General features: G+C 39.7%; 1 protein-coding gene across 1 annotated transcript in view; it reads right to left on the bottom strand.

Moving 5' to 3' along the window:
• The window catches only part of TRAM2 (translocation associated membrane protein 2), a 100,535-nt gene that overhangs the window by 29,287 nt on the left and 57,834 nt on the right, over positions 1-13,414 (bottom strand). Inside the window, exons 2-3 of the mRNA XM_040348342.1 lie at positions 6,488-6,551; positions 3,153-3,262 (exon numbers count right to left, since the gene is read on the bottom strand). Of these exons, the coding sequence (XP_040204276.1) occupies positions 3,153-3,262; positions 6,488-6,551 (174 nt within the window). The remainder of the gene's footprint in view (positions 1-3,152; positions 3,263-6,487; positions 6,552-13,414) is intronic.

Genomic DNA, 13,414 nt, shown 5'->3' with positions numbered 1-13,414 from the left:
ATTTATCTAGGTCTTCTCCGAAGAGTCGTCCTCCATGGAAGGGGAACCCTACCAGGAGCTTCTTGCATGGGGGCTCAGCCTCCCAGCTTTTTAACCATAAGAGTCTTCTCATATGGATAAGGGATAACGATAAACGTGACGCTTGCTGGATAGAATCCTTGATTGCGTCTACCGTAAAACATATGGCCTTAGGGACATCCGAAAATTTTTCTGCCTGCTGGGCCGGAATAAGTTTAAGCATCTGCTTAAATTGATCCGATAATGCTTGAGCGACCCCAATCGCAGCCACAGCTGGCTGTACTACTGCCCCTGCAGTAGTGAAGGAGTTCTTAAGTAGTGCTTCCAAGCGCTTATCAACTGGATCCTTGAACACCTGTATGTTTTCTACAGGGCATGTTAACGATCTGTTAACACATGAGATGGCTGCGTCCACTGCAGGAGTAGCCCATCTTTTGGAAAATTTTTCTTCCATAGGATATAGGACAGAGAACCTTTTAGGTGGTAAGAAGATCTTATCTGGCTTGTTCCAATCTTGGAACAAAATTCCCTCTAATAGAGGATGGATCGGAAACACAGCATTGCTTTGAGGCGCCCTCAGTGAGCCCAAAGCTGAAACCGTCGATACCTGGAGATCTGGTACTGGCAAGTTGAATGTCCTATGGACCAAGTCCGACAATCCTTGAATCCACCAGCTCTCCCTCAGGGAGACTGCCCCAGACTCCTCTGTATCCGGGTCTTCGATCCCTGAACCTACTTGGTCCGTGTCCAAGAGGTCGTCCAATTCCCCTGAGGAAAGGACCTCCTCTTCTGAGGGTCCGCGCTCGGGCGACGGAGATCTATTCCGCTTACTGCCCCGCATAGCTGCGGATATCATTTTTCCCATGCTTTTCTGCATCTCTTTTAAAGAGGTGAGTAATACCTCCTCCGTGACCATCTTAGGGTTGGACTGACCCGCGTCAGCTCCAGCCCCAGATCCCGATGGCCCCAAGGCTCCCTGTAGGGAAAACAGCGGCATACCATGGTACAATACCGAGGTACACCTGCTACCTATTGGTATTTGGAACTATAAAAGTTAATTGTCCAAACACCTGTTTGGGGGATAAAAAAATGCTTCCTCTCCCCTAGATGACTTTTTTTTTTTTTTTTTTTTTTTTCGTTTTTGTTTCAAATCCAGGAAAGAAAAAACATTCTGTCCCCCTGAGTAGTATTGCAAAGAAAAACTATGAGATGGAAAAGAAACAGCCTATTTCTAGGCTTGACAAAACAGTCCTCTGAAGACTGCAATATCCTTTCTGGCCACTGTGTGTCCTCGGCGCCCCGTGCTGCCGCTCTGGTCTTTCTCCTCAGTTCCAAAGTATTGATGGAACAAACAAGGAAGGGCCGCCCCTTCCTTTAAGCCACTGACCCGCCCTTCCCCCCCAGCAACCTCAAACAGGAAATGCCCCTCCCGACAGGGGGAGGGGGAGGGGGGGGGAGGGGGGGGAGGGGGGGGAGGGGGAGGGGGAGGGGGGGGGGGGGGGGGATTTTGGGAGGAAGGGACCTCTCTGTTCCAGCAAACTGCAGCCTGCAGCCTGGAACCACGAGGAGGTCAGCGTTTTGCCTGCTTTGCAGGCTCTGAGGAGGAAGACTGAATGGAGCATCGCCTGGAGGCCTGCAGGTAAGCAAAGCTCTCTGACACACACATATATTTTTATATAACACAGGCCCCACTCAATGCTTTTCCAACACTACAAGGGAGGTCACATCTTATGGGGAATAATACATAGAGAGCCATCCTATCTTTATGATATGTGACTAGTTTGCCAGATGCAGTGCATAACTTTAGGCATGTCCCCTGTGACCCCCCAGAAAAAAACCTGCTAAGAACCAAGTTCCGCAAGTTTTCCCCTCACTTACCTGCTCCATGCCGCAGGACTTTGCCAAGCAAGAGGCCCAATCTTCCCCCATCTCCGTGGGGATGTCTAGACCTTCAGGCCCTGGGTTCCTATGAAGGATCCACTGTCCTGGGCCCATATAGCACCCTGGCAACAGAAAACTTTAGGTACCCAAAGGTTTCTAAGTTCTGGGCCCAGGGTCCAGCTCTCTAAAAAGAAAAGCATTATGGGCTATACCCCAAGGGTTTGGGGTCCGGTTACTGACCACTTTAGCGCTGAGGCTTTTTTGGACAGAACCGGTAGCTCACCTAATCCCAAGGATGCGGAGGCAAGCTAAACCATGACTAACACCTAAGACACTGGCGTAAAAACTGAGGTACTCCTCCTATGGGAGGGGGTTATATAGGGAGGGGCATTTCCTGTTTGAGATTGCCAGTGTCTACACCTGAAGGTACTCCATATAACCCATATAGTAATGAATGCCGCTCTGTGTCCCGTGATGTACGATAAAGAAAAAGGTGTCTCATTACCAAGGTGTCACACAAGAAACATCTCATGATGGGTAAAAGCAAAGAGCTCACTCAAGACCTTCGCAACCTTCTTGCTGCAAAACATACCGATGGCATTGGTTACAAAATTATTTCTAAACGTCTGAATGTTATTTCACCAGTCATCTCTATGCTCATCACGTGACAAAACACTGGTGCCCGGCGATTCTTTCTCCGGGCCCCCCATGGCACGGGAGAGCCCGGAGAAGCACCGGATGGCGGTGGGAGGATTGGGGGGAGGGGGGGGGGGATGTCCCCTCCCGCCGCCTATAAGAACGATCAAGCGGTGGAACTGCCGCTATGATTTTTTTTTTCGTACGCAGAATCGCCGGGAGAAGAGAAGGATATCTAAATGATGCCTCTAGGTGCAGGCATCATTCAGATATCCCCCACAAAGCCCAGGACGTCATATGATGTCCACCCAGGATGGTAGATCCCATCTGTTGACGTCATATTACTATGGCCGGGTATTGAAGTGGTTAAAATGGAAATCAATTTATAAAACTTTTTTGAAGTGCATGTTTCTGGATATTTTTGTTGTTATTCTGTCTCTCACTGTTAAAAATAAACCTACCATTAAAATTATAGGCCTGATCATTTCTGTTTGCCCACTGATCAGGTCATAGTTACATAGTAAACATGGGCAAACGTACAAAATCAGCAGAGGTTCCAATACTTTTTTCCCCCCCTCACTGTATACACTGATATAATCCTGCCCTCGGCTACTTACATCTAGAACGTACTCCTGTACGATGGCATGGAGTATGATTGCTATGATGATGTAAAACAAAATGGTGACCAAATCTTTTGCCCCGTAGTGATAGTACACAATCTCACCATCTGCAATAAAAGGAGAGACACATTAATGAATTAGTAACATCATAGCGACAAAATAAACATACAAAAAGTAGGGATGCACAGATACCGGTATCAGTGCTGATACCGAGTATTTTCACGGTACTCATACTCGTGAAAATGCGCTGAGACCAATACTTTGTGGTGCAATTTGCAGGCCATACAAAATTAATGGGTTCAAATCGCACTTAAACCACTTAACCTCCAGAAGCTTTACTCCCCCCCCCCCCCCCCCCCCGCGCTCCTGACCAGGCCATTTTTTGCGATACTTAAAGCGGGAGTTCACCCATAAGAAAAAAAATTCAAAAAATCCCCTTAGATTCCTGCTCGTTTTGTCTAGGGGAATCGACTAGTTGTGTTAAAATATGAGCTGTACTTACCCGTTTTCGAGATGCATCTTCTCCGTCGCTTCCGGGTATGGGTCTTCGGGAGCGGGCTTTCCTTCTTGATTGACAGTCTTCCGAGAGGCTTCCGACGGTCGCATCCATCGCGTCACTAGTAGCCGAAAGAAGCCGAACGTCGGTGCGGCTCTATACTGCGCCTGCGCACCGACGTTCGGCTTCTTTAGGAAAATCGTGACGCGTTGGATGCGACCGTCGGAAGCCTCTCGGAAGACTGTCAATCAAGAAGGAACGCCCAGTCCCGCAGCCCATACCCGGAAGCGGCGGAGAAGATGCATCGCGTAAACGGTAAGTACGGCTCATATTTTAACACAACTAGCCGATTCCCCTAGACAAAACGAGCATTCATCTAAGGGGAAAATGTGCTCTCTAAGGGTGAACCTCCGCTTTAAAATGTCAATTGCAACACTGTACAGAAATAAAATGTAGGTCCTTTTTTTCCCCAACAAAGAATTTCTTTTGGTGGTATTTGATCACCTTTGTGGTTTTTGCGCTATAAACAAAAAATTACTGACAATTTTTATATATATATGTAATCTCTCTATCCCAAATTTTGTAGATGCTTATGCACAAGCCAATTAATATGTACTGATTGTGTTTTTTTTACCAAATGTAGCAGAATACATATTGGCCTAAATTGATGAAGAAATTTGATTTTTTTTTTTTTTTATTATTATTATTATTATTAGTATATATTTTTTTTATAGCAGAAAGTAAAAAAATAAAAAAATTATATTTATTTATATATATATATATATATATATATATATATATATATATATATATATATATGCCTAAATTGATGAAGAAATTCGATTTTTTTTTTTTTTTTATTTGTATTATTATTATTAGTATATATTTTTTTTATAGCAGAAAGTAAAAAAATAAAAAAATTATATTTATTTATATATATATATATATATATATATATATATATATATATATATCTAAATTGATGAAGAAATTCGATTTTTTTTTTTTTTTTTATTTGTATTATTAGTATATATATTTTTTTATAGCAGAAAGTAAAAAAAAAAAAGAAAATAAATAAATATATATATATATATATATATATATATATTTATTTTCTTTTTTTTTTTTACTTTCTGCTATAAAAAAATATATATACTAATAATACAAATAAAAAAAAAAAAATCGAATTTCTTCATCAATTTAGGCATATATATATATATATATATATATATATATATATATATATATATATATATATATATATATATATATATATATATATATATATATATATATATATATATATGCCTAAATTGATGAAGAAATTCGATTTTTTTTTTTTTTTATTTGTATTATTAGTATATATATTTTTTTATAGCAGAAAGTAAAAAAAAAAAAGAAAATAAATATATATATATATATATATATTTATTTATTTTCTTTTTTTTTTTTACTTTCTGCTATAAAAAAATATATATACTAATAATACAAATAAAAAAAAAAAAAAAATCGAATTTCTTCATCAATTTAGATATATATATATATATATATATATATATATATATATATATCTAAATTGATGAAGAAATTCGATTTTTTTTTTTTTTTTATTTGTATTATTAGTATATATATTTTTTTATAGCAGAAAGTAAAAAAAAAAAAGAAAATAAATAAATATATATATATATATATATATATATATTTATTTTCTTTTTTTTTTTTACTTTCTGCTATAAAAAAATATATATACTAATAATACAAATAAAAAAAAAAAAAAATCGAATTTCTTCATCATTTGTATTATTAGTATATATATTTTTTTATAGCAGAAAGTAAAAAAAAAAAAGAAAATAAATATATATATATATATATATATTTATTTATTTTCTTTTTTTTTTTTACTTTCTGCTATAAAAAAATATATATACTAATAATACAAATAAAAAAAAAAAAAAAATCGAATTTCTTCATCAATTTAGATATATATATATATATATATATATATATATATATATATATATATATATCTAAATTGATGAAGAAATTCGATTTTTTTTTTTTTTTTATTTGTATTATTAGTATATATATTTTTTTATAGCAGAAAGTAAAAAAAAAAAGAAAATAAATAAATATATATATATATATATATATATATATTTATTTTCTTTTTTTTTTTTACTTTCTGCTATAAAAAAATATATATACTAATAATACAAATAAAAAAAAAAAAAAATCGAATTTCTTCATCAATTTAGGCATATATATATATATATATATATATATATATATATATATATATATATATATATATATATATATATATATATATATATATATATATATATATATATATATATATATATGCCTAAATTGATGAAGAAATTCGATTTTTTTTTTTTTTTATTTGTATTATTAGTATATATATTTTTTTATAGCAGAAAGTAAAAAAAAAAAGAAAATAAATATATATATATATATATATATATTTATTTATTTTCTTTTTTTTTTTTACTTTCTGCTATAAAAAAATATATATACTAATAATACAAATAAAAAAAAAAAAAAATCGAATTTCTTCATCAATTTAGATATATATATATATATATATATATATATATATATATATATATATATATATATATATATATATATATATATATATATATATATATATATATATATATATATATATATAAAAAAAATTGTCAGTAATTTTTTGTTTATTAAATCGATTAATCGAAACTAAAATCGGCCAACTAATTGATTATGAAAATAATCGTTAGTTGCAGCCCTACACTGCACAGCAATATCATGATAATGAAGAGTCTTGACTTACCCAGAGACTGGAGGCTGCTGTTATACTGAGGTAAGATGAATATAAAGGCAGTCTTCGCTGTGACCTGTGGGGCACAAAGGAAAAGAGACACTTAAAAGGATAAGTGAAAAGCGTGACCAACTTATATACAAAAAAAAAAACACACACACACACACCATAATCCATACATTTCCACTAATTGAATGGTCCTATAATCGATTTTTCATGAAATCATTTCTTAGGTTTTTCTTTTTCCTTGTAATGTCCTCCGTGAGCTCCCAAACCTCTCCTCCTCCCCCCCCCACTTGTGTATGGAATGAGCAGAAAGCATTAGTTGGGGGTCATGTGCACTGCTCTATGCACACTACAATCCCATAGACTGTGTCAGCTAGTCAACAAACCATGTAGGTCCAAACAAGATGGGCGAGTATCCATCTACCTACAACCACGATTAACAGGGGTCAGTCCCACAGGGCCCTAATCGTCTTTAATCACTTAAGACCCGGACCTTTAGGCAGGTAAAGGACCCGGTCAGTTTTTGCGATTCGGCACTGCGTCGCTTTAACAGACAATTGCGCGGTCGTGCGACGTGGCTCCCAAACAGAATTGGTGTCCTTTTTTTCCCACAAATTGAGCTTTCTTTTGGTGGTATTTGATCACCTCTGCGGTTTTTATTTTTTGCGCTATAAACAAAAATAGAGCGACAATTTTGAAAAAAAATGTAATATTTTTTACTTTTTGCTATCAGAAATATCCCCCAAAAATATATAATTTTTTTTTTCCCCTCAGTTTAGGCCGATACGTATTCTATCTATTTTTGGTAAAAAAAAAAAAAAAAAAAAAAAAACGCAATAAGCGTTTATCGATTGGTTTGCGCAAAATTTGTAGCGTTTACAAAATAAGGGATAGTTTTATTGCATTTTTATTATTTTTTTATTACTAATGGCGGCGATTTTTTTCATGACTGCGACATTATGGCGGACACATCGGACAATTTTGACACATTTTTGGGACCATTGTCATTTTCACAGCAAAAAATGCATTGTTTACTGTGAAAATGACAGTTGCAGCTTGGGAGTTAACCACTAAGGGGCGCTGAAGGGGTTAAGTGTGACCTCATCTGTATTTCTAACTGTAGGGGGGCGGGGCTGGACGTGTGACGTCATTGATCGTGTTTCCCTATAACAGGGAACACACGATCAATGACAGCGCCACAGTGAAGAACGGGGAAGCTGTGTTTACACACACCTATCCCCGTTCTTCAGCTCCGGGGACCGATTGCGGGACTCCATCGGCGATCGGGCCCGGCGGCTGCGGTCACGGAGCTTCGGACCGCCTGCGACCCACGGCTCGGCACTTAAAGGGGACGTACCTGTACGTGCTTGTGCCCAGCCGTGCCATTCTGCCGACGTATATCTGCAGGAGGCGGTCCTTAAGTAGTTAAAGGGTGGTATTAAACCCCCCCCCCCCCAAAAAAAAATGTATAATATAGTGGGGTGTTAGATGCTCTAGCAGATTTAGATCCAGTCAATACTAATACAGTGTTAAATGGTTTGTCTCATCCATGTAACTGCAAAGAGCGCTTTTCTGTTGAAAAACAACAGACTTAAGCCTCATACACATGATCAGATTGTTGGCCAACCGAGCGTCTGATTTTTATCTTCAGGGCGTGTGCCAGGATCTTGTCTTGCATACCAACGGTACACGAACGTAGCGACGTACAACAAGGAATTTCAGCTCTTGAGCGCCACCCTTTGGGCCCCTTTTCCGTGTTTGGAGAGCATCGATTCCGAGGATGCTCGTTTGTACTTTCAACTTGTGTGATGGACTTGTGTACTTGACCATCATAAAAATCTGACAACCAACTGTTGCCTGTCGAAAAATTTACTAGCCTGCCAGCCAACATTTGTTGGCCGAAAGTTGGTTACCAGTGGTCAGATTTTAGGACAACAGTCGGTCAGACAATCCCCTTCCAACAATCTGATTGTGTGTACGAGGCATTCACAGCTGAGAGTAGCATCTTAGCGGGTTTTTCTGGCGTGTTTTATGCACGATTTTGGCACGTTATGTCCACCTTACCCACTCTTCAGCGTCTGCCACCCCTCTCCGTCAACAAGAAAACTGTATAATGTATGGTCAGCTTTAGGGGGAGTAAACGGTTCAAGGATGTGTCTAAAGCCTCACACACACGATCGGATTATCTGACAGGAATTGTGCGATGACAGGCTGTTGTCGGACCGCCTGCGCGCTCCATCGGACAATTGTTGACAAATGTTGGATGGCATGCTTTAACCACTTAAGGACCCGCTCATGTACATATACGTTGGCACTTTAAAGATGGATATCTCGGCAACAGCAGGAGCTGCTGCCACAACCAAGATATCCCTCTTTTCTGTGAGCGGTCCTGTAAATGATAAGGGTGGTCTCCGCGGCGGATTCACCGCAAGATCACCATTATCGCCGGCGGGAGAGGGGGCCCGAAGCCGTTGGCAGCGGCGGAGGCTGCTGTGTGTGGATACGAGTGAGGGCAAGATGGCATAGCAGGGCGGAAGCGACGTCAAAACGTCACTTCCGCCCATGCTTCTTAAAAGAGACATTTTTCTGTTGTCATTTTTTTATAGTGTAAATATGAGATCTGAGGTCTTTTTGATCCCAAATATTATTTAAGGAGGACCTGTCATGCTTTTTTTTCCCATTACAAGGGATGTTTACATTCCTTGTAATAGGAATAAAATGGACCAATTTTATTTTATTTTTTTAAACAGTGTAAAAATGTATAAAATAAAAACAAAAAAAATTATATAATTTTTAAAAAATCGCCCCGACGAGCTTGCATGCAGAAGCGAACGCATATGTGAGTAGCGCCCACATATGAAAACGGTGTTCCAACCACACAAGTGAGGTATCGCCGCAATCGTCAGAGCGAGAGCAATAATTCTAGCCCTAGACCTCCTCTAACTCAAAAGATGCAACCTATAGAATTTTTTAAACTTCGCCTATGGAGGTTTTTAAGGGTAAAAGTTTGACGTTATTCCACGAGCGGGCACAATTTTGAAGCATGACATGTTGGGTATCATTTTACTCGGCGTAACATTATCTTTCACAATCTAAAAATAAAATTGGGCTAACTTTACCGTTGTCTTATTTTTTAATAAAAAAAAAAAGCGGATTTTTCCCCCCCAAAAAAAGTGCGCTTTTAAGACCACTGCGCAAATACGGTGTGACAAAAAGTATTGTAATGACCGCCATTTTATTCTCTAGGGTGTTAGAAATTTTTTTTTTTTATATTATATATATATATATATATATATATATATATATATATATAATGTTTGGGGGTTCCAAGTAATTTTCTAGCAAAAAAAAAAATGTTTTAATCTTGTAAACACCGAGTCTGAAAAACAGGCAAGGTCCTTAAGTGGTTAAAATCGTCTGCCAACAATTGTGTGTTGTCGGATTATCCGATCGTGTGTACCAAAGTCCATCGGACAAAAATCCAAAGTACAAACACGCATGCTCAGAAGCAATGCTAACCATAAACACAACATTAGCAGAAGTTGCCCAAAGGGTGGCGCTAAAGAGCTGAAAAAAACATGTTTTTAGATGCTTGTTGGCCTACAATTCTTTGCCGTTTTTATGCAATACAAGTTCGCGGTCAACGCCCTTCGGACAAAAGTCCTACTCTTTGTCCGATGAAAAACCGATTGTGGGTACGAGGCTTTAGTCTCAGTAAAGCAAGATCTGCAAAAGTGGGAGCAAAGCAAAGTCTCTGTGGCTGATGAGACCCAGGGCCAGAAACTGCACCGGCAGAGGTGCCAGCTGATCTTGGTGTGTGCCATATCGACAGGAGCCAGAACACTCTCCTTTATCTTGGAAATGATGGCAGAAGACAACAACTTCTAAAAAAAGGACACCTCTACCTTTATCAGCAAAGACTTGAGCCACTCAGAATCAAAGTCTCCATGAGCGACGGCTCGGAAGCTGGTAATGCCACTTAGGGCACCAGCAGAAAAAACACCACGAGACATGCTGGGTGGTAGGAAGGTGTAAACCCTGGGCTGACTTAGTTTTTTTTTTGTTTGCCAGTGTCCATTCCTCCTATAAGTGGCAGTATAACCCAAAGGTTAGGACACAGTACTTCCCGTGTCCCTCAATAAAGAAGAAAAATATTTGATAAAACAACAATTAACCACTTGACAACCGGGCCTATTTTGGCACTTCTCTCCGGACACCCTAGGGAATAAAATGGCGGTCATTGCAACTTTTTTTTCCCCATTGCACGGTATTTGCGCAATAATTTTTCAAACACCTTTTTTTGGGGGAAAAAAAGTTTCATGAATTAAAAAACGAAACAGTAATGTTAGCCCAATTTTTTTGTATAATGTGAAAGATTTTACGCCGAGTAAATAGATACCTAACATGTCACGCTTTAAAATTGCGCACACTCATGGAATGGCGCCAAACTTCGGTACTTAAAAATCTCCATTTTTTTTTTACTTAAAGTGGAGGTTCACCCGATTTCACAAGTCAGCCTTAAACACACGGGCTGACTGGCTGTTACAACAGTTCGCTGTCCAAAATCATTAAAAATGCTCCCATACCTTATTGCTGACATCTTCACCAGGCACTTCCTGGTCTCAATCCCGCGGGAGTGGGCGTGTCGCTTCGGCTGTGATCGCCGCAATGATTCCTGGGAGCACAGCGTGACGCTGTCCAGGAGATCATTCTCTATAACCCAGCACACGTAGTCTCACGTGATTTCAGCACGTCACATAACTCTTCCAGCCGGTCATGTGACAAGGGCGGATACAATTCCGCCATTTCAAGTCCTGGAAACCAGGTGAAATTCACCGTATCCCGGAAGCAAATCCAGGAGGGCTTTAGAGTGCCCACAATTAAGATGGAAAGGTTCATCCATCATTTTTATAAAACATCCTTTCCTGGACAATGACGATCCTGGCAGCTAGAACGGCTCACGAGGGTAGCAGATTGAGTAAGGTAAGAGCGCAAGAACATTAAAATAAATAAATAAATAAATCAAAAAAAAAAAAGGACATTCCCGCAGAACCCCTGCTTTAATTTTATTTTTACACTTTTTTTTTTTTGATCACTTTTATTCCTATTACAAGGAATGTAAACATCCCTTGTAATAGGAATCAGTGTGACAGGTCCTCTTTATGGAGAGATGTGGGGTCAATAAGACCCCACATCTCTCCTCCAGGCTTACAAGCATGAAATCGGTGAAAAAAACATTCACCGATCTCACACCGACAGCCGCGATTGTGGCTTTGTTTACTTCCGGGTACCGGGCGTGACGTCATAACGTCGCGCCCGGGCCTCCGACGGTCATAGAGATGACTGGTGACCATCTGGTCACCAGTCATCTCTAGGTTTCACCAGCGAGCGCCGGCCGATTTGCTCTCCGGGCCCCCGATGGCACGGGAGAGCCCGGAGAAGCACCGGATGGCGGCGGGAGGGGGGGGGGTTGTCCCCTCCTGCTACCTATAAGAATGATCAAGCGGCGGAACTGCCGCTTTGATCGTTCTTATTGTGCACGGAATCGGTGGCTAAAGACGGTGATATCTCTATGATGCCTGTAGCTGCAGGCATCATTCAAAAAAAAAAAAAAAAAAAAAGGTAGACACGTAACTTGTACATTCCACATAATACACCTCAGGGCAAGATAAAATAACCTTGTATGAGTAACATCATGTTTTATATACAGTCACATTCATGCAGCTACTAAAATGCTTGTATGTGTGTGTATATATATATATATATATTCTTCACTGCCCGTTTCCTACTGCGCATGTGCGAGCAGCGCAGCGATTTGTGAATGGGCCGGCTGCTTTATGGGAAACACACAGTTCCCAGAATGCAACGCGCCCCATTCACAAGAAGAAACTGAGTGTAGGACGAGGAAAAGAATCCACCGGAGGATGAAGAGGCAGATTCGGGACTTCCGCATAGCAACAGCTATTTCGGGTTTTTATTTTTTATTTTTATTTTTGATTTTTGGGAGGAATTTTTTTTTTCAGGGTGGAACTCCACTTTAATGCATTCTTTACAATAAAGATAAAAAAAAACACACACACTTGTGTGTGCTGCAGCCTCCTTCATACCTGAGCTTCCTCTCGGATCTAGCGATGTTGCATGAGAGACACAAAGTCTGCGGACTCTCCCTCCTGGGCGCGGCTCCGTTTCTGAATGGACACACAGAGCAGCGGCTCGGCTGCCCCTAAAGAAAGCTGCTTGCTGTGGGGAACTCGGCAGGAGGGAGGGGCCAGGAGTGCCGACAAGGCACCTGAGAAGAGGAGGATTGGGGCTGCTCTGTGCAAAACCATTGTACGACGTATTTTTAATATATATACCGTATTTATCGGCATATACCGCGCACTTTTTTGCCCTTAAAATCAGGGCAAAAGCGTGGGTGCGCGATATACGCCGATACCTGCGCTGTGTTTGAACCACTCCGCCGACATATACCGAGCGCAGTACACTCGGATATAGTCAGGTAGGCTCGGCTCGCGGTCATGTCCTGTACACGAGAGGAGCCGAGCCTGCCAGAGTATACTGCGCTCGGTATATGTCGGCGGAGTGGTTCAAACCCAGCTCGGGAATCGGCTGAAAAACACAGCGGGGAGGACACCACGATGGCCGCAGAAGGACGCCGGGCAAGACACCGACGAGGGGCATCCAAATGTCTCTCTCTCTCTCCCTCCACCAATAAATGTGTTATGAGGATATAAATTAATGCACCAAACCACTCCTAGCGCTATATGGACAAAAATGAAATCATATAAATAGTATTTCTGCCACAATAATGATAAATAAAAAACACACAAGACTTTAGTATCACTTTAAAGCGGAGGTTCACCCTAAATTACAACACTATCATGCTGATCATCGCACTACATACATCTACATAAGCCATTTTATTTTATTCTT

Source organism: Rana temporaria, chromosome 4, assembly GCF_905171775.1.
Source record: "Rana temporaria chromosome 4, aRanTem1.1, whole genome shotgun sequence".
Lineage (NCBI taxonomy): Eukaryota > Metazoa > Chordata > Amphibia > Anura > Ranidae > Rana > Rana temporaria.
This window is presented reverse-complemented; position numbering and strand designations above follow the sequence as displayed.